The 22,074-nt window shown below is 52.1% G+C and overlaps 1 protein-coding gene across 1 annotated transcript; it reads right to left on the bottom strand.

The window, feature by feature from the left end:
• Window positions 1–6,665: 6,665 nt before the first annotated feature.
• On the bottom strand, window positions 6,666–14,694 carry LOC133361977 (gap junction gamma-1 protein-like). Its single transcript, XM_061580953.1, has 6 exons — window positions 14,561–14,694; window positions 11,080–11,411; window positions 9,720–10,205; window positions 7,766–7,924; window positions 6,829–6,993; window positions 6,666–6,708 (listed from the first exon to the last, which is right to left on the bottom strand). The coding sequence occupies exons 2-6, from the start codon at window positions 11,379–11,381 to the stop codon at window positions 6,666–6,668; spliced, it is 1,155 nt and encodes a 384-aa protein (XP_061436937.1). The 5' UTR covers window positions 11,382–11,411; window positions 14,561–14,694.
• Between the last annotated feature and the right edge of the window lie 7,380 nt (window positions 14,695–22,074).

The raw sequence follows: 22,074 nt of genomic DNA on the forward strand, positions 1-22,074 counted from the left end.
GTGGTGAGGGAGAGAGAGTGAGTGAGGGGAGAGTGGTGAGGGGGAGAGTGGTGAGGGGGAGAGTGGTGAGGGAGAGAGTGGTTGAGGGGGAGAGTGGTGAGGGGGAGAGTGGTGAGGGGGAGAGTGGTGAGGGGGAGAGTGGTGAGGGGGAGAGTGGTGAGGGGGAGAGTGGTGAGGGGGAGCGTGGTGAGGGGGAGAGTGGTGAGGGGGAGAGTGGTGAGGGGGGAGAGTGGTTGAGGGAGGAGAGTGGTGAGGGGGAGAGTGGTGAGGGAGGAGAGTGGTGAGGGGGAGAGAGTGGTGAGGGGGAGAGAGAGTGGTGAGGGAGAGAGTGGTGAGGGAGAGAGTGGTGAGGGGGAGAGTGGTGAGGGGGAGAGTGGTGAGGGAGAGAGTGGTGAGGGAGAGAAGTGAGTGGTGAGGGGGAGAGTGGTGAGGGGGAGAGTGGTGAGGGGGAGAGTGGTGAGGGAGAGAGTGAGTGGTGAGGGGGAGAGTGGTGAGGGGGGAGAGTGGTGAGGGAGAGAGTGGTGAGGGGGGAGAGTGGTGAGGGGGAGAGTGGTGAGGGGGAGAGTGGTGAGGGAGAGAGTGGTGAGGGAGAGAGTGGTGAGGGGGAGAGTGGTGAGGGAGAGAGTGGTGAGGGAGAGAGTGGTGAGGGGGAGAGTGGTGAGGGGGAGAGTGGTGAGGGGGAGAGTGGTGAGGGATAGAGTGGTGAGGGAGAGAGTGGTGAGGGGGAGAGTGGTGAGGGGGAGAGTGGTGAGGGAGGAGAGTGGTGAGGGAGAGAGTGGTGAGGGAGAGAGTGGTGAGGGGGAGAGTGGTGAGGGGGAGAGTGGTGAGGGGGAGAGTGGTGAGGGAGATAGTGGTGAGGGGGGAGAGTGGTGAGCGGGAGAGTGGTGAGGAGAGAGAGTGGTGAGGGGGAGAGTGGTGAGGGGGGAGAGTGGTGAGGGGGAGAGTGGTGAGGGGGAGAGTGGTGAGGGGGAGAGTGGTGAGGGGGAGAGTGGTGAGGGGGAGGAGAGTGGTGAGGGAGAGAGTGGTGAGGGGGGAGAGTGATGAGCGGGAGAGTGGTGAGGGAGAGGTGAGGGGAGAGTGGTGAGGGGGAGAGTGGTGAGGGGGAGAGTGGTGAGGGGGAGAGTGGTGAGGGGGAGAGTGGTGAGGGGAGAGTGGGGAGGGGAGAGTGGTGAGGGAGAGTGGTGGTGAGGGAGGAGAGTGGTGAGGGAGAGAGTGGTGAGAGTGGTGAGAGTGGTGAGGGGAGAGAGTGAGTGGTGAGGAGGAGAGAGTGGTGAGGGGGAGAGTGGTGAGGGGGAGAGTGGTGAGGGGAAGAGTGGTGAGGGAGAGAGTGGTGAGGGAGAGAGTGGTGAGGGGGGAGAGTGGTGAGGGGGAGAGTGGTGAGGGGGAGAGTGGTGAGGGGGAGAGTGGTGAGGGGGAGAGGTGGTGAGGGGGAGAGTGGTGAGGGAGAGAGTGGTGAGGGGGAGAGTGGTGAGGGGGGAGAGTGGTGAGGGAGAGAGTGGTGAGGGGGAGAGTGGTGAGGGGGAGAGTGGTGAGGGGGAGAGTGGTGAGGGGGAGAGTGGTTGAGGGGGAAAGTGGTGAGGAGAGAGTGGTGAGGGAAGGAGAGAGTGGTGAGGGAGAGAGTGGTGAGGGGGAGAGTGGTGAGGGGGAGAGTGGTGAGGGGGAGAGTGGTGAGGGGGAGAGTGGTGAGGGGAGAGAGTGGTGAGGGAGAGAGTGGTGAGGGAGAGAGTGGTGATGGGAGAGAGTGGTGAGGGGAGAGTGGTGAGGGGAGAGTGGTGAGGGGGAGAGTGGTGAGGGGAGAGGGAGGGGAGAGTGGTGAGGGGAGAGAGTGGTGAGGGGGAGAGTGGTGAGGGAGAGAGTGGTGAGGGAGGAGAGTGGTGAGGGAGAGAGTGGTGAGGGGGAGAGTGGTGAGGGGGAGAGTGGTGAGGGAGAGAGTGGTGAGGGGAGAGAGTGGTGAGGGGGAGAGTGGTGAGGGGAGGAGAGTGGTGAGGGAGAGAGTGGTGAGGGAGAGAGTGAGTGGTGAGGGGGAGAGTGGTGAGGGGGAAGAGTGGTGAGGGGGAGAGTGGTGAGGGAGAGAGTGAGTGGTGAGGGGGAGAGTGGTGAGGGGAGAGTGGTGAGGGAGAGGAGTGGTGAGGGGGAGAGTGGTGAGGGGGAGAGTGGTGAGGGGGAGAGTGGTGAGGGGGAGAGTGGTGAGGGGGAGAGTGGTGAGGGAGAGAGTGGTGAGGGAGAGAGTGGTGAGGGAGAGAGTGGTGAGGGGGAGAGTGGTGAGGGAGAGAGTGGTGAGGGGAGAGAGTGGTGAGGGGGAGAGTGGTGAGGGGGAGAGTGGTGAGGGGGAGAGTGGTGAGGGGGAGGGAGAGTGGTGAGGGAGAGAGTGGTGAGGGAGAGAGTGGTGAGGGGGAGAGTGGTGAGGGGGGAGAGTGGTGAGGGGGAGAGTGGTGAGGGAGAGAGTGGTGAGGGAGAGAGTGGTGAGGGAGAGAGTGGTGAGGGGGAGAGTGGTGAGGGGGAGAGTGGTGAGGGGGAGAGTGGTGAGGGAGATAGTGGTGAGGGGGAGAGTGGGAGCGGGGAGAGTGGGAGGGAGAGAGTGGTGAGGGAGAGAGTGGTGAGGGGGAGAGTGGTGAGCGGGGAGAGTGGTGAGGGAGAGTGGTGAGGGAGAGAGTGGTGAGGGGGAGAGGGAGGGAGAGTGGTGAGGGGGAGAGTAGTGAGGGGGGAGAGTGGTGAGGGGGAGAGTGGTGAGGGGGAGAGTGGTGAGAGGGAGAGTTGTGAGGGGGGGAGAGTGGTGAGGGGGAGAGTGGTGAGGGGGGAGAGTGGTGAGGGGGGAGAGTGGTGAGGGGGAGAGTGGTGGTGGTGTGGGTGAGTGGTGAGGGTGAGGTTGAGTGGTGAGGGTGAGTGGTGATTAATGAGGGTGAGTGGGGAGGGTGAGTGGCGGTTGGTAGTGGTGATTAGTGAGGGGTGAGTGGTGAGGGTTAGTGGTGAGCATGAGTGGTGAGGGTGAGTGTTGAGCGTGAGTGGTGAGGGTGAGTGGTGATTGTTGAGGGTGTGATTGGTGAGGATGAGTGGTGAGTAGTGAGGGTGAGTGGTGAGGGTGAGTGGTGAGTGGTGAGGGTGAGTGGCGGTTGTGAATGGTGATTAGTGAGGGGTGAGTGGTGAGGGTGAGCGTGAGTGGTTAGGGTGAGTGGTGAGGGTGAGCAGTGAGGGTGAGCAGTGAGGGTGAGTGGTGATTGGTGAGGGTTGTGATTGGTGAGGATGAGTGGTGAGTGGTCAGGGTGAGTGGTGAGGGTGAGTGGTGAGCGGTGAGGGTGAGTGTTGAGGGTGAGTGGTGAGTGGTTAGGGTGAGTAGTGAGGGTGAGCGTGAGTGGTGAGTGGTGAGCGTGACTGGTGAGGGAGAGTGGTGAGGGAGAGTGGTGAGGGGAGAGTGGTTAGGGTGAGTAGTGAGGGTGAGGGGTGAGCGTGAGTGGTGAGCGTGACTGGTGAGGGAGAGTGGTGAGGGAGAGTGGTGAGGGAGAGTGGTGAGGGGTGAGGGTGAGTGGTGATTGGTGAGGGTGAGTGGTGAGGGTGAGTGGGGAGGGTGAGTGGCGGTTGTTAGTGGTGATTAGTGAGGGTGAATGGTGAGAGTGAGTGGTGAGTGGTGAGGGAGAGTGGTGAGTGAGAGTGGTGAGGGTTAGTGGTGAGGGTTAGTGGTGAGAGTGAGTGGTGAGGGTGAGTGGTGATTGGTGAGTGGTGAGGGTGAGTGGTGAGGATGAGTGGTAAGGGTGAGTTGTGAGTGGTGAATGGTGAGGGTGAATGAGTACAGTCAATATGCACTGCTGTTATCATACCAGGTACCACCACCACAATATGTACTCCTATCATAGCAGATACCACCACAGCAGTATGCACTGCTGTAATCATAGCAGGTACCACCACAGTCAGTATGCACTGCTGTCATCATAGCAGGTACCAACACAGCAGTATGCACTGCTGTAGTGATAGCAGGTACGACCTCAGTCGGTATACACTGCTGTAGTGATAGTAGATACTGCTATCGAGTTGGTAGATACCGCTATAGTAAATACTAAAACAGTCAGTATATACCACTACAGTCAGTACATACTGCTACGGTGAGTAGCTACTAGAGTCGGTAGATACTATTATAGAGTGAGTAGATACTGCTATAGATTTTGTAGTTACTACTATAGTCAGTGGATACACTATAGAGTCAGCAGATACTATACAGTTAGTCGTTACGAGTATATAGTCGGTAGATACTACTGTAGGCCCAGTAAATACTACAATGGTCAGTAGTTATTACAGTCACTAAATACTACTACACAGTCAGTAGCTACACATGGCTCAGTAGATACTACGGTACAGTCAGTAGATACTACTACAGAGTCAATAGATACCACTTCCTCTGTTGTATGTAAGGTGTTGTTAGTATATATACCTACGAGGGGTAAAGATATTTTTTGAGGGGGGGGGGGGGGGGAGACCGCAATTTTCGGAAACATTTTGACATCAACTATTTACCCCACACTTTCTACAACTTTTTGGACTTGTGAAAGCCTCTTATATATTTGTTGGTGGAGAAATTTACAAACAGCCCACCGGGCTTTGACAATACCTTAGTATCTGTGTATATATATGTAAGGTTTTTAAGAAATATATTTTTTACCCGGGCAAAGCCGGGTACTTCCGCTAGTAAAATAATAAATATATAACCCAATACATTTATGTTTTATTTTTACAATTTATTACTTCCCTTCTACGTGACTTTACCGAAAGAACCAAGAAGGTTAAATAGTTTAGTTTAAATTCGTTACTACTTTAGCGCAAAGCAATTGCGTTCTTATAGAGCAAACCCACAACGCCGACTGTGGAGTTGGGCGTCCCGCTTGGCGATGACCACCAGAGGCAGTCACTGAGCGACCGTTCGAGTGACAAACGTCTCCCGTTGGCCGTGCCGCGTGGAGCTGACAGGGTCACGTCACTTTCACATCCATCAGAAACTTGTCTGCACTGGAGGGATCCGTGCAGCTCCATAGGAGGTCGTGGGTTCGATCCCGATTCTGACAGCTGCTGCCGTATACTTGGAGTCTGTGTCTCTCTCTCATCATCATCATCACCACGGTGGCTGTGAGATGTTAACTACCTCGCCTGGTCTACAGGAGGTCGTGGGTTCGATCCCGATTCTGACAGCTGCTGCCGTATACTTGGAGTCTGTGTCTCTCTCTCATCATCATCATCACCACGGTGGCTGTGAGATGTTAACTACCTCGTCTGGTCTACAGGTCGTGGGTTCGATCCCGATTTTGACAGCTGCTGCCGTATACTTGGAGTCTGTGTCTCTCTCACTTTCTCTTATCAACACGGTGGCTATGAGATGTTGACTACCTCGTCTGGTCTACAGGAGGTCGTGGGTTCTATCTCGACCTACTGCGCCTGTCTATTTCATTAAAATGCAAATCAATTTATAACATTTTTGACCTTCTTGGTTCTTTCGGTAAAGTCACGTAGAAGGGAAGTAATAAAATAATAAAAACAAAACATAAATTAATTCTCACGACGTTTCGGCCACAACACAAGCAGCCGTCCTCACCTGTTTTTATTATTTTATTATTTCCCTTCTACGTGATGACTTTACCGAAAGAACCAAGAAGATGAATCCCTGCAGTCACGAAAGCTTTAAATCGTAATTTAACATTTTTGACATGCGTTTTTCTGGATTTTGTTGTTGTTATTTTGTCTTTTACTGTTAAAATAAACCTACAATTAAAATTATAGACTCATCATTTCTTTGTCAGTGGGCAAACGTACAAAATAAGCAGGGGATCAAATACTTTTTTCCCTCACTGTACTTGCCAATTGATAAGCATTTATTAGACAAAGCTACACACACTCACAGGTACACCGTTGTTTCGGGAAATTTCTTTAATTGCACAATCTTACCAATCAATTTGAGGTCCATTTTTGCCATTGGGCTCACGTTTCTACAGCGCGGTTCCGTATGAAGTAAAAATCGTTTAAGGACGTTCCTATTGTAATCACACGTGCGATTGATCACATGACAGTTACTCAATTAGCATAAATTAACATGAAACACACAAGCATCATTTCCATTTCCCAATAAAAAAAATTAAAGATTCAGAAAAACAATAAACACAACAACACCGTGTCACCTGCTGTTCACATTTGCCCACAGCTGTTCCCAAACCGCATAGCCAACATCTGAAATGCCTTTTGCTTTGTCAATGTAAACCGCAGCGGGCTGTCACGCCCTCATAACGACGTGCGCAACGCTAAACCCAACGCCTCTCAACCAGCGATGGGAGAAGGTTTAACGAAAAAATTGAAACAGAAACTCACGCAAATTAAGAAGCTAAAGTAACGAAAAGATTTGCGTTGCTTTAATCAAACATCCCCCTCCCCCCCCCGACTCGTACATTTATACGTCGGCCCAATGCGATAAGCCACGATGCCACAAAGAACGCGTTCTAAGGAGACTTGAACTCTCAACGCTCCGCTGGGTTACAAACCCAGAGCAGAGCTGAATCCCCCCAGCTACGAGGCTGGGTGCCGGGCTGCCCCCCCCCACCCCCCCACACCGTCGCGTGGGTCAACGGCGTGCCCCCCACCCCCCCCCCCCCACATCGCGTGGGTCAACGACGTGCCCCCCACCCCCCCCCTCCCCGTCACGTCACGTGGCTCAGCGTGGCGGCCGCCTGCCGCTTGAATCTCGACAGAGAACGTCGACAAAAAAAAGACGATCACAACGGGGGCGGCGCATCGGGGGGGGGGGGGGGGGAGGGTTGTAGCGGGCGGAGAGTGAAACTGGCTCTGGCGCTAGAGCCACACCGTGCGAGGGGCGGCGGTGGCGACGTCACCAGCGACGTCACCAGCGGCGTCACCAGCGGCGTCACCAGCGGCGTCACCAGCGGCGACGTCACCAGCGGCGTCACCAGCGGCGTCACCAGCGGCGTCACCAGCGGCGACGTCACCAGCGGCCTGTCCGGGGGCCTCCTGGCGGCGGGGGGGCGGCCTCAGCGTCAGCCCCAACTCCGTCTGGAGTTCCCGCAGCTCCTCACGCAGCTGACACAATTCACGCGGCGACATCGCCACCACTGCCGCTGCTGCTGCTGCTGGTGCTGCTCCTGCTGCTGCTACTGCTGCTGGTGCTGGTGCCGGGGCTGCCGGGGGCGCCGGCTCGCCCGGAGCCGCCACCCTAGAAAACGAGTTGAATTTCAAGAGTTTTCATTGACAACAATATGTGAATACACTGCACACGATAGAGGGTTTGTCTGGGTTATATTGCGTGTGTAGTGTAGTGTATAGTGTAGTGTATAGTGTAGTGTATAGTAGTGTAGTGTGTAGTGCAGTGTGTAGTGTAGTGTCTAGTGTATAGTGTAGTGTATAGTGTAGTGTATAGTAGTGTAGTGTATAGTGTAGTGTATAGTAGTGTATAGTGTAGTGTAAAGTAGTGTATAGTGTAGTGTATAGTGTAGTGTATAGTAGTGTAGTGTGTAGTGCAGTGTGTAGTGTAGTGTCTAGTGTATAGTGTAGTGTAAAGTGTAGTGTATAGTAGTGTAGTGTATAGTGTAGTGTATAGTAGTGTATAGTGTAGTATAGTGTAGTGTATAGTGTAGTGTAGTGTATAGTAGTGTATAGTGTACAGTGCAGTGTATAGTGGCTAATGCGATCTAAACCCAAAAACCTCGACAACGACGATGATGAATGATAGTAGTTATCGCCGTGACGCGTGAGGAGCGATGTGAGCGCTCCTCGTGAAACTCACCCGGCGCCGTTCCCGTCCGGGGCGGCGCCCACCAGCGAGTGGTACCCCGGGGGGGGGGCGGGGAGGGGGGGCACCGGCGACACGCGCTGGCTGCCCTGGGCCACCTTCACCCGGGAAGCCTCCAGCGTCGTGAGGGCCGCCTGCTTGCCCTCCGCGGACCTACGTCACACACACACACACGTCTATATACACAGCTGTGAACACATTACACTACACTATACACTACACTATACACAACATCTATATAGATAGCTGTGAACACATACACTACACTATACACTACACTATACACTACACTATACACTACACACACATCTATATAGACAGCTGTGAACACATACACTACACTATACAAAACACTATATACATCGCTGGCAACACACTACACTATACACTACTATACACTACACTATACACTACACTATACACTACTATACACTACACTATACACTACTATACACTACACTATACACTACTATACACTACTATACACTACACTATACACTACTATACACTACTATACACTACTATACACTACTATACACTACACTATACACTACACTATACACAACACTATACACTACACATAACATTTATATAGATAGCTGTGAACAAATACACTACACTATACACTACACTACTACACTACACTATACACTACACTACTATACACTACACTATACACTACACTACTACATATCTGTCCCACACACCGAACAGAAACCTTTTGCAAGGAATCATCTCCCTGCATCGACCACACACACATATGCGGTACGTGTGGTGAACATGCCGACAGGACCACGCTCTGGTAGTCAATGACGACGACGCTTTGTGACTGATTGGTCCCCACCAGAGAGCGCCGCTTTCTCTAGAGGCTGGTCTCACTGACGCTGTTGGATGAGAGGACACTTTCACTGCCAGCACCTTCACAGCTCGGGGTGAGACTCACCAGCCTCTAGACAAAGCGGTCTCTGGTGGGGACCAATCAGTTTCAAAGTCAATTCATCGTCGTCATCGTCATCATCGTCATATACTACCAGAGCGTGTTTTATCTCTCTGCATGTTCATCACACGTACCGTGTGTGTGGCCAATGCAGTGAGATGATTCCTTGCGGGAGGTTTCCGTGTGGCGTTATCATGCTAACGCAGCTGCTGAAACCTATTCTTATATTTTGTCACGATATTTTTGGTAAAGTCACGTAGAAGGGAAGTAATAAAGCAATAAAAATTAAACATAATAAAACAATTCTCACGACGTTTCGGCCACTCGCACGACCCAACACCGAAGCCGACGACCTCCGACAACCATTGGAACCTCATTTGGCAGTAAAAAATATGATCATTGGTTTTTTACCCTTCTATCTGGCAACAAAACTGACACCAATTATCATATTTTTTACTGGCAAATGAGGTTCCAATGGTGTAAATGCTTCACCCCGAGCTCTCATACTCTGATGGTGCGTTGTCTTTGAGTTGTGCGCCTTTTGGCATCATCTGGTTCAACACCATGTGAGACTAGGCTCTAAGGAAAGCTGTCTCGGGTGTAGATCAATCGACTTCAAGGACAGTGCATACATTATCAGAGTTGTGTTTTTTGTTTGCATTCCGACCGCAGGTATTGTGGTCTATGCAAACATGACTCCTTGTAAAAAAGGTGTCAGTTTTGTTGCCAGACAGAAGGGTAAAAAACCAATTATCATATTTTTTACTGGCAAATGAGGTTTCAACGATCTACAATCTGAGTACGACGCTTCGTCCAGTGATCACAACCAGCATCATCAGGCGGACAGCAGACAGACCGGTGCATTTGCTCTGCAACACGACGGTGGCTGAAGCATGAACCCATCGGTGAAAAAACTATTATCAACCTCCGACAAGGCGTCGTTCGCGCCCCCCCCCCCCCGCGGGCCCCCCCCCCCCCGCGTGCCCCCCCCCCGCGTGCCCCTCCCCCCACCTGCTCCCGCTCAGCAAGTCGTGGAAGGCGCCCAGCCCCAGGTAGCAGATCTCGGACAACTCCAGCAGGAGGCTGAGGGCGGCGATGGCGTACATGAGCAGGAGGAAGATGGTCTTCTCCGTGGGGCGAGACACGAAGCAATCCACGCGATGTGGGCAGGGGTGGCGGACGCACTCGAAGCGTGGGGCCACCTCAAAGCCGTAGAGCAGGTACTGGCCTGCCAGGAAGCCCATCTCGGCCAACGTACGCGCCAGCAGCTGGAGGGTGTAGGCCGCCATCAGCCCGTCAGACTTGATCCTCCAACGCTCGTTGTGTTGCCAAGGCTCCCGCTTGCTCTCTTCTTCACCCTCCTCCTCCTCCTCCTCCACATCCACCTCCTCCTCCTCCTCCACCTCCTCCTCCTCCACCTCCACCTCCTCCGTGCATTCAACCGCACGGTCGACTCGCTTGGCCCGCTTGTTCCGTTGGTCTCGCTTTAGCTCGATCCTGACCACGGCAGAGAGCGGCGGCGGCGGCGCCGTTCAAGTCCCACCGCTCGGTGTGAAGCGTCGTGGGCGAGTGAAAGTGCTCGCTCGCTGCAAAACGCGACATCACGACGACCAACAGAGACGGACACGGGGGCTGTCCGGGATCCCACTCCCGATCGTCGCCTCTGAGAGACGCTTGAAGTGTCAAGTGAGCACCTGGTGCGACGTGCAAGAACTTCGCCAACCGGGGAGGCAAACGCAGCCGGCGTGGCTCTGGCCACAGACCCCCTCGTGGGCTTTGAAGCGCCGCTCGCGAGAAGCACTTATCCCGACGGCCTTTGGAGACTACGCGGGGGACTTTTGTCTTTGTGCGCGTGTGGCCCCGTGTGCGTGTGTCTGTGTGTGTGTCTGCGTGTGTGTCTGCGTGTGTCTGTGTGTGTCTGCGTGTGTCTGTGTGTGTCTGCGTGTGTCTATGTGTGTCTGCGTGTGTCTGTGTGTGTCTGCGTGTGTGTCTGCGTGTGTGTCTGCGTGTGTCTGCGTGTGTCTGCATGTGTCTGTGTGTGTCTGCGTGTGTCTGTGTGTGTCTGCGTGTGTCTGTGTGTGTCTGCGTGTGTCTGTGTGCGTGTGTGTCTGCGTGTGTGTCTGCGTGTGTCTGTGTGTGTCTGCGTGTGTCTGTGTGTGTCTGCGTGTGGCCCCGTCTGCGTGTGTCTGTGTGTGTCTGTGCATGTGTCCGCGTGTGTCTGTGTGTGTGTCTGCGTGCGCGTGCGTGTGTCTGTGTGTGCGTGTGTCTGCGTGTGTCTGTGTGTGCGTGTGTCTGCGTGTGTCTGCGTGTGTCTAGAATCCAAATTCCCCCCCCCCCCGCTGTGAAACACTCCCTCCGGGGACGTGTGTACCTGGTGATGCGATGCACAGCGAAGCCGAGGTACAGGATGGTGGGCGTGGCGACGGCGATGATCTGGAACACCCAGAAGCGGACGTGCGATAGTGGCGCGAAGCTGTCGTAGCAAACGTTCTCGCAGCCGGGCTGCGCCGTATTGCACGTGAAGCGGCCTTGCTCGTCGTAGTAGATCGACTCGCCGGCCACCGTCGTGAGAACGATGCGGAAGATGAGGAAGGTGGTGATCCACAGCTTGCTCAGGAATGTGGAGTGTCGGTGAACCTCCTCCAGCAGCTGTGTCAGGTAGCCCCAGCTCATCGTGAACGCCACTCAGATGCAAAGACGCTGCTGCGGGGAAACGTTCGAGTTTGTACGGGCAACTAGCGTCACTTAGAAACATTCAACTTCAGGACTTTGAGAGATGATCAAATAACCTGTCCCATTTGTCCAGTTGCCCGTTTGGAACGAGAGTCGTAAGTTCAACCTCCACGCACAATAGATGACAGTGGTGGCATCCACATCTATAAAACGTGAAGAACCAGTGGCATCTACATCTACAGAACGTAAAGAACCAGTGGCATCTACATCTACAGAACGTGAAGAACCAGTGGCATCTACATCTGCAGAACGTGAAGAACCAATGGCATCTACATCTGCAGAACGCAAACAACCAGTGGCATCTACATCTACAGAACGTGAAGAACCAGTGGCATCTACATCTACAAAACGTGAAGAACCAGTGGCATCTACATCTGTAGAATGTGAAGAACCAGTGGCATCTACATATGTAGAACGTGAAGAACCAGTGGCATCTACATCTGTAGAACGTGAAGAACCAGTGGCATCTACATCTACAGAACGTGAAGAACCAATGGCATCTACATTTACAGAACGTGAAGAACCAGTGGCATCGACATCTGCAGAACGTGAAGAACCAATGGCATCTACATCTACAGAACGTGAAGAACCAGTGGCATCTACATCTGCACAACGTGAAGAACCAGTGGCATCTACATCTGCAGAACGTGAAGAACCAGTGGCATCTACATCTGCACAACGTGAAGAACCAATGGCATCTACATTTACAGAACGTGAAGAGCCAGTGGCATCTACATCTGCAGAACGTGAAGAACCAATGGCATCTACATCTACAGAACGTGAAGAACCAATGACATCTACATCTACAGAACGTGAAGAACCAGTGGCATCCAGTGGCGGCTCCTGCAAAATCTCTCAGGGGGGGCAAATGTCTGGATGATTGATAAGGATAAGGTCCACCCATGCAATGGATAAATTAACAGCTTAAGCATGTAAAGGCAACTTCACTTCTTTAATATTAATGAAAAATAAAGTGACTCTTACAATACATCTTGTTTGTTTCTATACTCACTATTAAAACAAACCACTCAAGTTTCTTTTATTAAAGATTCCACTAGGTGGCGACAAATTATATTGTTGGATGAAACGTGCTTACGTATGATGACGTAAGCACGTATGATGACGTAAGCACGTTAGGGCGAGCCCTCCCTGAAGCCATAGAGAATGCATTGCAGCGCCCCCGTTCGAAAAAAAACATCTTTGAATGTAAGTCTATGGGACCACTCGGGGCGATTGTCAGCTGGAGGGAAATCGCCCAAAAAGAGGCGGTACTCCACAGAACATAGCATGACGCTGATTGGACTATATCCAGAGGCACAGTGACGGCTCGCGTGACTCTGTGGTTGAATGAGATTGGTGGTGCGTCGCCCAATCGGCCTAATAAAGAAACCGCCCCTGGTGGCATCTACATCTGCAGAACGTGAAGAACCAGTGGCATCTACATCTGCAGAAGGTGAAGAACCAGTGGCATCTACATCTACAGAACATGAAGAACCAATGGCATCTACATTTACAGAACGTGAAGAACCAGTGGCATCTACATCTACATAACGTGAAGAACCAGTGGCATCTACATCTACAGAACGTGAAGAACCAGTGGCATCTACATGTACAGAACGTGAAGAACCAGTGGCATCTACATCTGCAGAACGTGAAGAACCAGTGAATTCTACGTCTGTAGAACGTGAAGAACCAATGGCATCTACATTTACAGAACGTGAAGAACCAGTGGCATCTATATCTGCAGAACGTGAAGAACCAGTGGCATCTGCATCTGTGTTTGGTGTACATGCCATACACCACGTTTGGATCGACAGAAGTCAAGTTGGACTTACAAACGGTACCTCTGGAACCTAACCTTGGTAACGTAAGTTGAGTTCGCTCAGCGTTGTGTCCACACGCTCACACAACAACAACAGCCATTCGGCAGTCAACCCAAGGCACCTACCATGGGTTGGCTGACAGATGGCTGGCCGATGCAACAACTGTGCCCCCTACTGTGAATACTCGCTGCGCTTTAAACGCCCGGCGCTCCGCTCGTTGTTGTGAGCGTCGCTCCTCTGCCCTCCGTTGTTGCTGGAGGGCGACTGCCTCCAACTGATTCTAGATTTGAAGCTTTCGTGATTGCAAGGATTCATACTCTTAGGTTATTTCGGTAAAGTCACGTAGGTAAAAATATTAATAAATTATAAAAAATTATCATGGAAATAAAATAATAAATCACGACTTTTAGGAGGCAACCCAAGTCTCCGTCGTCAGGTGGGACCGTCACAGCTAAATTGACTGTATCAAGTGAGGCAAATTCCAAGTGACAAGCTCTTAAATACAAGGGGGAGGGGGGGAGGGGCTTATCTGAATGTTAAACGCGGGAGATGTCAACACTCGGTAAATTAGAATAGTACCTGTCAAATAAGATGGTACAAATATGTGTAGTTAAATCTTTTACCGTGATGATGGGTACAAACTAATCATTGGAAATATATTATTAACCATGTAACAGTCACTCACCCACTCACTCACCCATCAACTCACCCACTCATCCACCCACCCAACTCACCCACCCACTCACTGTCACTCACTCACCAACTCAGCCACTCATCCCCTCACTCACTCAATCTCCCACCCACTCACTCAGGCACTCACCCACCAACTCACCCAGTCACTCACCCACCCAGTCACTCACACACCCACTACCCACTCACCCACCCACTCAGTCAGTCACCCTACATTATAGACTGTACCTGTGTGTACAGTCTACATTATAGACTGTATCTTTGTTATAGACTGTATCAGAGGCAATATTGTTATTTCTATTAATATTATTTTTATTATTAATTTTTATTTTTACCTACGTGATTTTACCGACAAAAAACCTAAGAGTATACCTCCAACTGCCCAGTAGTAGCAGCGTCCTTCACGAGCCTCCTCCTCCTGCTCCACAGAGGCTGATCCACTCAGCTCCACATCACTCCATCGCTTCTCTAGCCGTTCAGGCGTTCGCTCACACACACACACACAGCCACAGCAGCAAGGAGAGACAAAGACGGCAGCGGCTGCGTGGGAGACAGAGCGCAGAGAGAGAGAGAGAGAGCAGCAGGAGGAGGGTGGTGGGGTCAGACCTCTGCTGGAGCGCAGGAGACGATCAGCTGGGAGAAGACGCAGCGAGTGGAGGAGACGCCTTAGCAGATGCACGTGGCAAAGACGCCATCTTTCTGCCCCTCCCCCCTCACCTTCGGCTCCTCCCCCACATCCGGCCCCCCCTCCACATCCGCCCCCCCCCTTCTTCACCCTCACTTCGGACTATTTATTGTTGAATATTTTCATTATTTTATTATTTCCATTCTACGTGGCTTTACCGAAAGAACCAAGAATATTACCCTGTTCGTGACCTTGACCCTGCTACTGACTTTGACCCCGTGCCTGACCCTTGACCCTGCCCCCCGAGGGCAATGCCTGCATAGGTGCTGCTACTCGCTACTAACACCACTTGCCCCTACAACCTGGTACAGTCTACATGGGGGGGGGGGGGATAGTTGTGTTTGCATTGACATTTTCAGTTGAAGTTTCTACTTGAAAAAAATAATTAAAGTGAACACAGACATTGGGGATTTGTTTGTGTGTGTGTGAACGTGTTAAACTGTGTGTGTGCACGTGTTCAATAAACTGTGTGTGTGCGCGTGTTAAACTGTACGTGTGTGTACGTGACGATTATCTGAACCGGTCCTGGGACTCCCCTAGGTCGACTCAGCCTCAAATGCGTACCTGGCGTAGCGGTGTAGTGTAGTGAACATCGCTAGCCCTGGCCACCCACCCCCTCGTGTGCCACAGTGCCAGGTTGCTACTGCTACTCGCTATCAACGCCACTTGACCCCAGCAGTCTGTTCAGGCGATAGAGGGGGTCTTTGTGTTTGGAGCGAGCGTGAGAAATGAGTATGGTGTGAGCCAGGGAGTGTTGAATCCTGTATCTCTCTCTCTCATCAGGACTCTGCCTGGACTCCCCAGAACCTCAGAACAACGTTGAGGAAGACTCAGCGTGAGTGATTTTCTCGCTCTCACTCTTCACACTCACTCGCTACCTCACTGACTCAGTCACTACCCTCACGCATTCACTACACTCACTCGCTACCTGCACTCATTCACTCACCACCCTCACTATCCTCACTCGCTACGCACCCAGTGTGTGTGACTAGTGCTGTACTAGTAACGAATTGGCAAGTTCTGTTTACGTGACCAACCCTGTTACTAATTGGCTGTGTCGCGTGGTGAAGGGTTTACAAAAACCTGTAATATGGATCATATTGGTCGCGAAAACCTACGTTTTCAACGTAGGTTTTCACAACAAATATCCATCATTGAGTTTTTTTGGGTTGGATCACGTAAATACGAACGTGTGGCGATAGTGCCGATCGTTGTGTTGGTGGTACAGGTGTTGGTGGTACAGGTGTTGGTGGTACAGGTGTGCGCGTTGCATCGCCGGCACGACAAGCCAGGAACTCCCATGGAGAGAGGGGGGAGAGGAGCGGAGGGAAGAAGAGGCCAAGGCAGAGAGCCAACTTGGAACAGGCTTGACGATGAGCGGAGAGGCTACGGTGCAGACCGAGCCGCCCAGAGGGGAGCAGCTGCAGGGAGAGCAGCTCTGAGCGTGAGAGATGAGGAGAGACGGGACAACCTGGCAAGAGCCGGGCAGGAGAGGGGGGCACAGGGGGGCAGAGGGGGGCATGAGAGGCAACCTCCAGACGAGAGGGCCAGGTGGGAGCAAGAGGGAGCCAGGAGGGTCGTCATGCCGGTGATGCTGAGACCGATGGACGTGGCGAGGGACGCGGCGGAAAGAGGGGGGGGGAGGCAGGCCGGGGGGGGCGGTTTGGAGAGGCGGAGGCGAGAGCGATGGCAGACAGGAGAGAGAGACAAATGTGGCAGGGGTTTTGCGAGGAGGCCGTGGAGGAGGGGAGAGGAGCGCCGAGAGACGAGTTCGCGAGACAGACGTCCGTAGCGCGAACGATGTCGGGGCTGAAGGCCATCGAGCATAAGTGGCCTGGCAGGAGAGCCAGAGGCAGGAGAGGGGGAGGCTGGTAGAGGAGACTTTAGTGAGGGCAGATTCATACACAGAGACCCGTAGACGCACACAGAGACCCATAGATTCATAGAGACCCATAGATTCACACAGAGACCCATAGATTCATAGAGACCCATAGATTCACACAGAGACCCGTAGATTCATAGAGACCCATAGATTCACACAGAGACCCGTAGATGCACACAGAGACCCATAGATTCACACACAGAGACCCGTAGATGCACACAGAGACCCATAGATTCACACACAGAGACCCGTAGACGCACACAGAGACCCATAGATTAACACACAGAGACCCATAGATTCACACACAGAGACCCGTAGACGCACACAGAGACCCGTAGATTCACACAGAGACCCATAGATTAACACACAGAGACCCATAGATTCACACACAGAGACCCGTAGACGCACACAGAGACCCATAGATTCACACACAGAGACCCATAGATTAACACAGAGACCCATAGATTCACACACAGAGACCCGTAGATTCACACACAGAGACCCGTAGACACACACAGAGACCCATAGATTCACACACAGAGACCCATAGATTCACACACAGAGACCCGTAGACGCACACAGAGACCCATAGATTCACACACAGAGACCCATAGATTCACACACAGAGACCCATAGATTCACACAGAGACCCGTAGATGCACACAGAGACCCATAGATTCACACACAGAGACACGCTCACCCACCCACTCATGGAGGAGCAGCAGCAGCAGCAGCAGGATGGGAGCCTTCACTTCCAGCACCGCTTAGAGGTCACAGCTGATTGCCTCGCTGGGCAATCCCACACACTTCGCCAGCCCTCCACCACCCAGCCTGCCCCTCTCTTTACCCCTCCCCCCCGGAGCGGTGCTGGGCCTCCCGTACGTCCACTCTGCCCCAAATGAGTGTGCCTGCTGCTGCGGTCTGTGGTGAACATCACCGCCGGGGAGACAAAGGCGGTCGGTCAGGGGTGGTGCCACAGTGCCGGCCTCTATAGGTGCGCGAGTCGCAGCACTCACCCCGACAGTCTGTTCAGGCTGCACGGGGCGTGGGTAATCGTTGCCTTTGCGTTGACATTTTCATTGAAGATTCTCGGTAAAAAAAAAACTAATTTGATAAACAAACATTTGGAATTTTTGTGCGCACAATGTTTTTTCACCTGCAACTCAATCCGTCGTGAGAATTGGAAAAATGCAAAGGGGGAGGGGGGGTGCAGTAACAAGCAGCCACGTGACAATTCAGCGGTGGACGATTTTGTCGGAGAGCCCCTGAACTGAACCTTGTGGCAGAACCCCGGGGTCCCAAATAAAGAGTCTAAAAGCGTGACGTTGATTTTGGAGAGAAAACCCGGAGGACCCCTAGAAAAATCCACTGGAGCACGGAGAGAGAGAGAGACGCAAACTCCAAATATACAGCAGCAGGCGTCAGGGTGAAAATCGATCCCACAAACTCCTGTATACTACGCGAGGTAGTCAGCATCTCCTAGCCACTATGATGAGAGACACGCAAACTCAAAATATACAGCAGCAGCAGGCATCATCAGAGTCTGGATCAAACCCACGACCTCCTGTATACCAGGCGAGGTAGTCAACATCTCCTAGCCATTGTTTCACGGCGTGCACCCTGTGTCATTTACACTTTGAATTTCACAGCATTTCCATTCCTTCATTCTCGCAGAAATAATCTCAACGTTTGTGTCACGTGACGGTTGATTTGGAGCGTTCACCGCCCTTTAGTTATAGTTGGTTTCACACAATTGAAATGTCTACTTATTTCTTTATGAATAAAACGCCGCGTCTGTTCGCCTCTTCAGGATGTAAAACTTTGTTTTCCTGTTGCTCCAACTGAAAGTGCCACATCACCAAAAAGAAGCCAGCAACGGTTGAAGGTTATTTTTTGTTCACCATTGGCCACCAGATTGTTTGAGAGTCTTCATCCAATCTGAAACGTGTCCCAGAGGAACGGCCACTCCCGAGATGGAGCCATGGACTCAGGCATTTGAAAGCGGAAATCTCGCTCTGAATCAGTTGGGTGGCATTTTATTCGCCTTTGTAACGCTGCCGCGTGGAACCTGCCTGGTCTATCAATCCTTGTGGAAGCTTCGGGTCTTCTCGGCCACGGTCATGCCCCCTCCCTTCTCTCTGCTTGTGTAATGAGCGACTTCCACGACACGTCGTATAGAGGGTACTTCTTTATTTCTCACACTGAGCACAACACAGGCCAGCACTGGTTCTTCCTCTTCACTGAATACAACTCGAGGCAATAACACCTCCACTGGCTACACACACAGCCGATCACTCGGCGAGGTCCCCTCGCCCTCACTCGTCTCCGCCGCTGGCTGGCGGCGTGACGATGACAGCGATGGAACCAACGCAGGAGATCTTCCACGTGGCTGGACGATGGAGAGCAATGTGGGTGAACAGCGACACAGCCAGGACCCAGGACCCCTCACCCGCCCCGAGCCATGTGTCCGCTCCTCCTTATATCCCCCCAGGCTAAGCCCCGCCTCCGGCCACGCCCTCTCGTGGAACGTTCCAGCAGGTTCCCGGAGCATCTCGGCGAGCCCCTCCTGTTACATTTGCCCCAGATACGCCTCCTTCCCCGATTGGCTGTTACCCCTGTGGCTGTAGCCGTGAAACTCTTTCCAGGCCAGCTGGTGTCACTTTGTCATGTCAACATAACCCTTTCATTACACTTGTGAAACGTGGACCCGTTCAATGGAACATCAGCGTTACACAACCAACGAAAAGATAATGCCGCTCGACTGATTTGGAGTGAGATCTCTGCTGTGAAACCGGAGCCGGTCATGAGCACACTGCCCAGGTATGGGAAACTCTCCACTCTCTCCACAACTGCCCCATCACCGATTGGGAGTTGTGGGGGTGGAGTGCCCGATGGTACAAAATGCCCGGGCAGGTGTTTCACACACACGCGCACACACACAACAACAACCGCCATTCGCCACTAAGTGGCGGTGACGTCACCACGACGCTTGTGCCAGGCCATGTGCACCTTAAGGCCACGTGAAGTGTCGAACGCCCGCCGGCAGGAGGTCACACACACACACAACACCAAAGTCATGGTGAGTTTGAAGTAATTCTGCCGAGCAGAACTTTGAAGGTTAATTTGTATTCACATCGAGTCAAGCGCCGCCCCTCATCAAACACCGAAGACGTGTCTGCGGTGTAACAATTGGCATGCTGGACTCCTCCAGGTCGCTGGTTCCATTCGATCTCCCAGCAAAGCAGATTCAATGTGAGCATGCTACTTCAGTCCCACATCATCTGCCCAACCAATATTCATGGATTCATCACAGTGGTTCAAGTACAAGGTCACGTGTGGTGGGGTAATGTGTGGGTACGACCACTTTGTCCAGAATGTTTGACAGGTGTGGGGTAGGTTGGTCAAATGCTATTAACTCTTTAACTAAACTCTTTGTTATTTCACTGGTAAGGCCCACTAAGCTATATAGCGCTTTTTTCAGAAGCAATCTGGCCACAAATGATAGCTCAACGAAGTGGCCTATCGTGTGGATATCTATAGCAGCCAAATACTCTCAACGCGTGTTTCTAAATGTAGAGGGGAAAACCGGACGACCCGGAGAAAAATCTATGGGACAACTCGGAGAAAGAGAGACGCGCAAACTCCAAATATACAGAGTGGGGGTGGTGGTGGTGATGGGGGTCGCTGCGCGGGTATTTAACGGGGGGCACATTCCATTAAACCCACGAATTGATGGTGTCACACTTGGACGTGACGACCAGAGGTTACTGAATATCGACAGTTTAATGATTGGGCAAGTTTCTTAAATCTGTCCAGCCAGTGGTTATCATGTTATGTGTACGCCGCAGTCTAGCGGGAGGGTGAGGTGGGTGGGTGGGGGGTAAAGTGTGAATACGCCCAACTCTTTAAACTCCTCTGATCAGCGAAGAGGAGGCCAAACACACTCTGGAGTTCACTGGGACGGAGGCTCTTCCACCAGTAGGGGACGTTAGCGAGAAATCCCTGTTGCCATTGATTTCGTCTGTGATGGTTTTCTGAGAAAAGACGTGGACACAATAGCTGTTAGTTACCCCCAAAAGTCGTCTTGCGTATAGATGTTAGTGTATGAACACATCGTCCTGCGGAGGGAGCTGGTAGGAACGTTGGGTTGCTCGGTCAATGGCTAGGGTCAACGGCCATGCTTATTAAGGGCTTATGATGATGATGGGCCATTGTGCCCCAGGCTGTGGTCAGATTTGTCATCTTGCACTCCAACAGCAGCGCTTAGGAGAAGCCACTGGGTGGCAGTAAGTGGCTGGGCTCAAATATCAATTGACAATTCAATTCGCGAGTGTCCATGTTGTGTTGTTGTTGTTGCTGCTGCTGCTGTTGCTAAGTTCTCCCCCACTCTCGTGTGAGCTTGTCCATGGTGTTGTTGTTGTGTTGTTGCTGCTGCTGTTGTTGTTGTGAGTGGGTGGCGTTGCAGCCCAGTAACGAACACTGCAGTTAAACACGAAGTAAGTAAAGACTTGCATGACAAATATCTGCCATCTTGTTGTTGTTGTTGTGGTGTTGTTAGATTGTTTAAATATTAACATCGTGACAAATATCTGCCATCATATGGCTGTGTTGTGGTTGTTGTGTTGTTGTTGTGGTGGTGGTGGTTGTGCTGTTAGATTGTTTAAATATAACATCGTGACAAATATCTGCCATCTTGTGTTGTGGTTGTTTTGATTTAAAGCTTTCGTGACTGCAGGGATTCACATTCTTGGTTCTTTCGGTAAAGTCACGTAGAAGGGAAATAATAGAAGAAGTTTCTGTTGCAAAAAACTTAGTCGCTAATGTCCCAATAATATCGGTTTAAAACAATAAAATTTCAACCTCAGAGAAGCGTCGAGAAGCACGTGGAAATTCCACATTCCCATGGCGCGAGTTTAGCCACAAGGAAGCCACAAGTCGCTGGCCAGCCTCACCACCCACCCCCTCGTGTGTGTATCGATCCCCGAGGGTCGATCAGCTCTGTTACTGTATTATTACCGTACAGTAATAACACAGTAACCACCTTCAAGAGCCGAATGGCTCACAGGGCTATACCTAATCAATGAACTTGAACCTTGCAAACTAACTCTTGACTCTATTGTAAGCGCTGGTTAATAAGAATAAGAATGCTGTTTTGTTTTTTAATGGCACCATACAAGAGCCCTTGATGCACATTGAGATTGGGTTGCTGCAGTGGCTAGGAGATGTTGACTACCTCGCCTGGTGTGCAGGAGGTCATGGGTTCAATCCCGACCCTGACGCCTGCTGCTGTATATTTGGAGTTTGCGTGTCTCTCTCTCATCATCATCACGGTGGCGAGGAGATTGTTAACTACCTCGTCTGGTATACAGGAGGTCGTGGGTTCGATCCCGACCCTGACGCCTGCTGCTGTATATTTGGAGTTTGCGTGTCTCTCTCTCATCATCATCACGGTGGCTAGGAGATGTTAACTACCTCGCCTGGTATACAGGAGGTCGTGGGTTCGATCCCGACCCTGGCGCTTATTGTATATTTGGAGTTTGCGTGTTCTCCCCA

This window comes from Lethenteron reissneri, unplaced genomic scaffold (genome assembly GCF_015708825.2).
Source record: "Lethenteron reissneri isolate LAM-NWPU_2019-01 unplaced genomic scaffold, ASM1570882v1 scaffold_1316, whole genome shotgun sequence".
NCBI lineage: Eukaryota > Metazoa > Chordata > Hyperoartia > Petromyzontiformes > Petromyzontidae > Lethenteron > Lethenteron reissneri.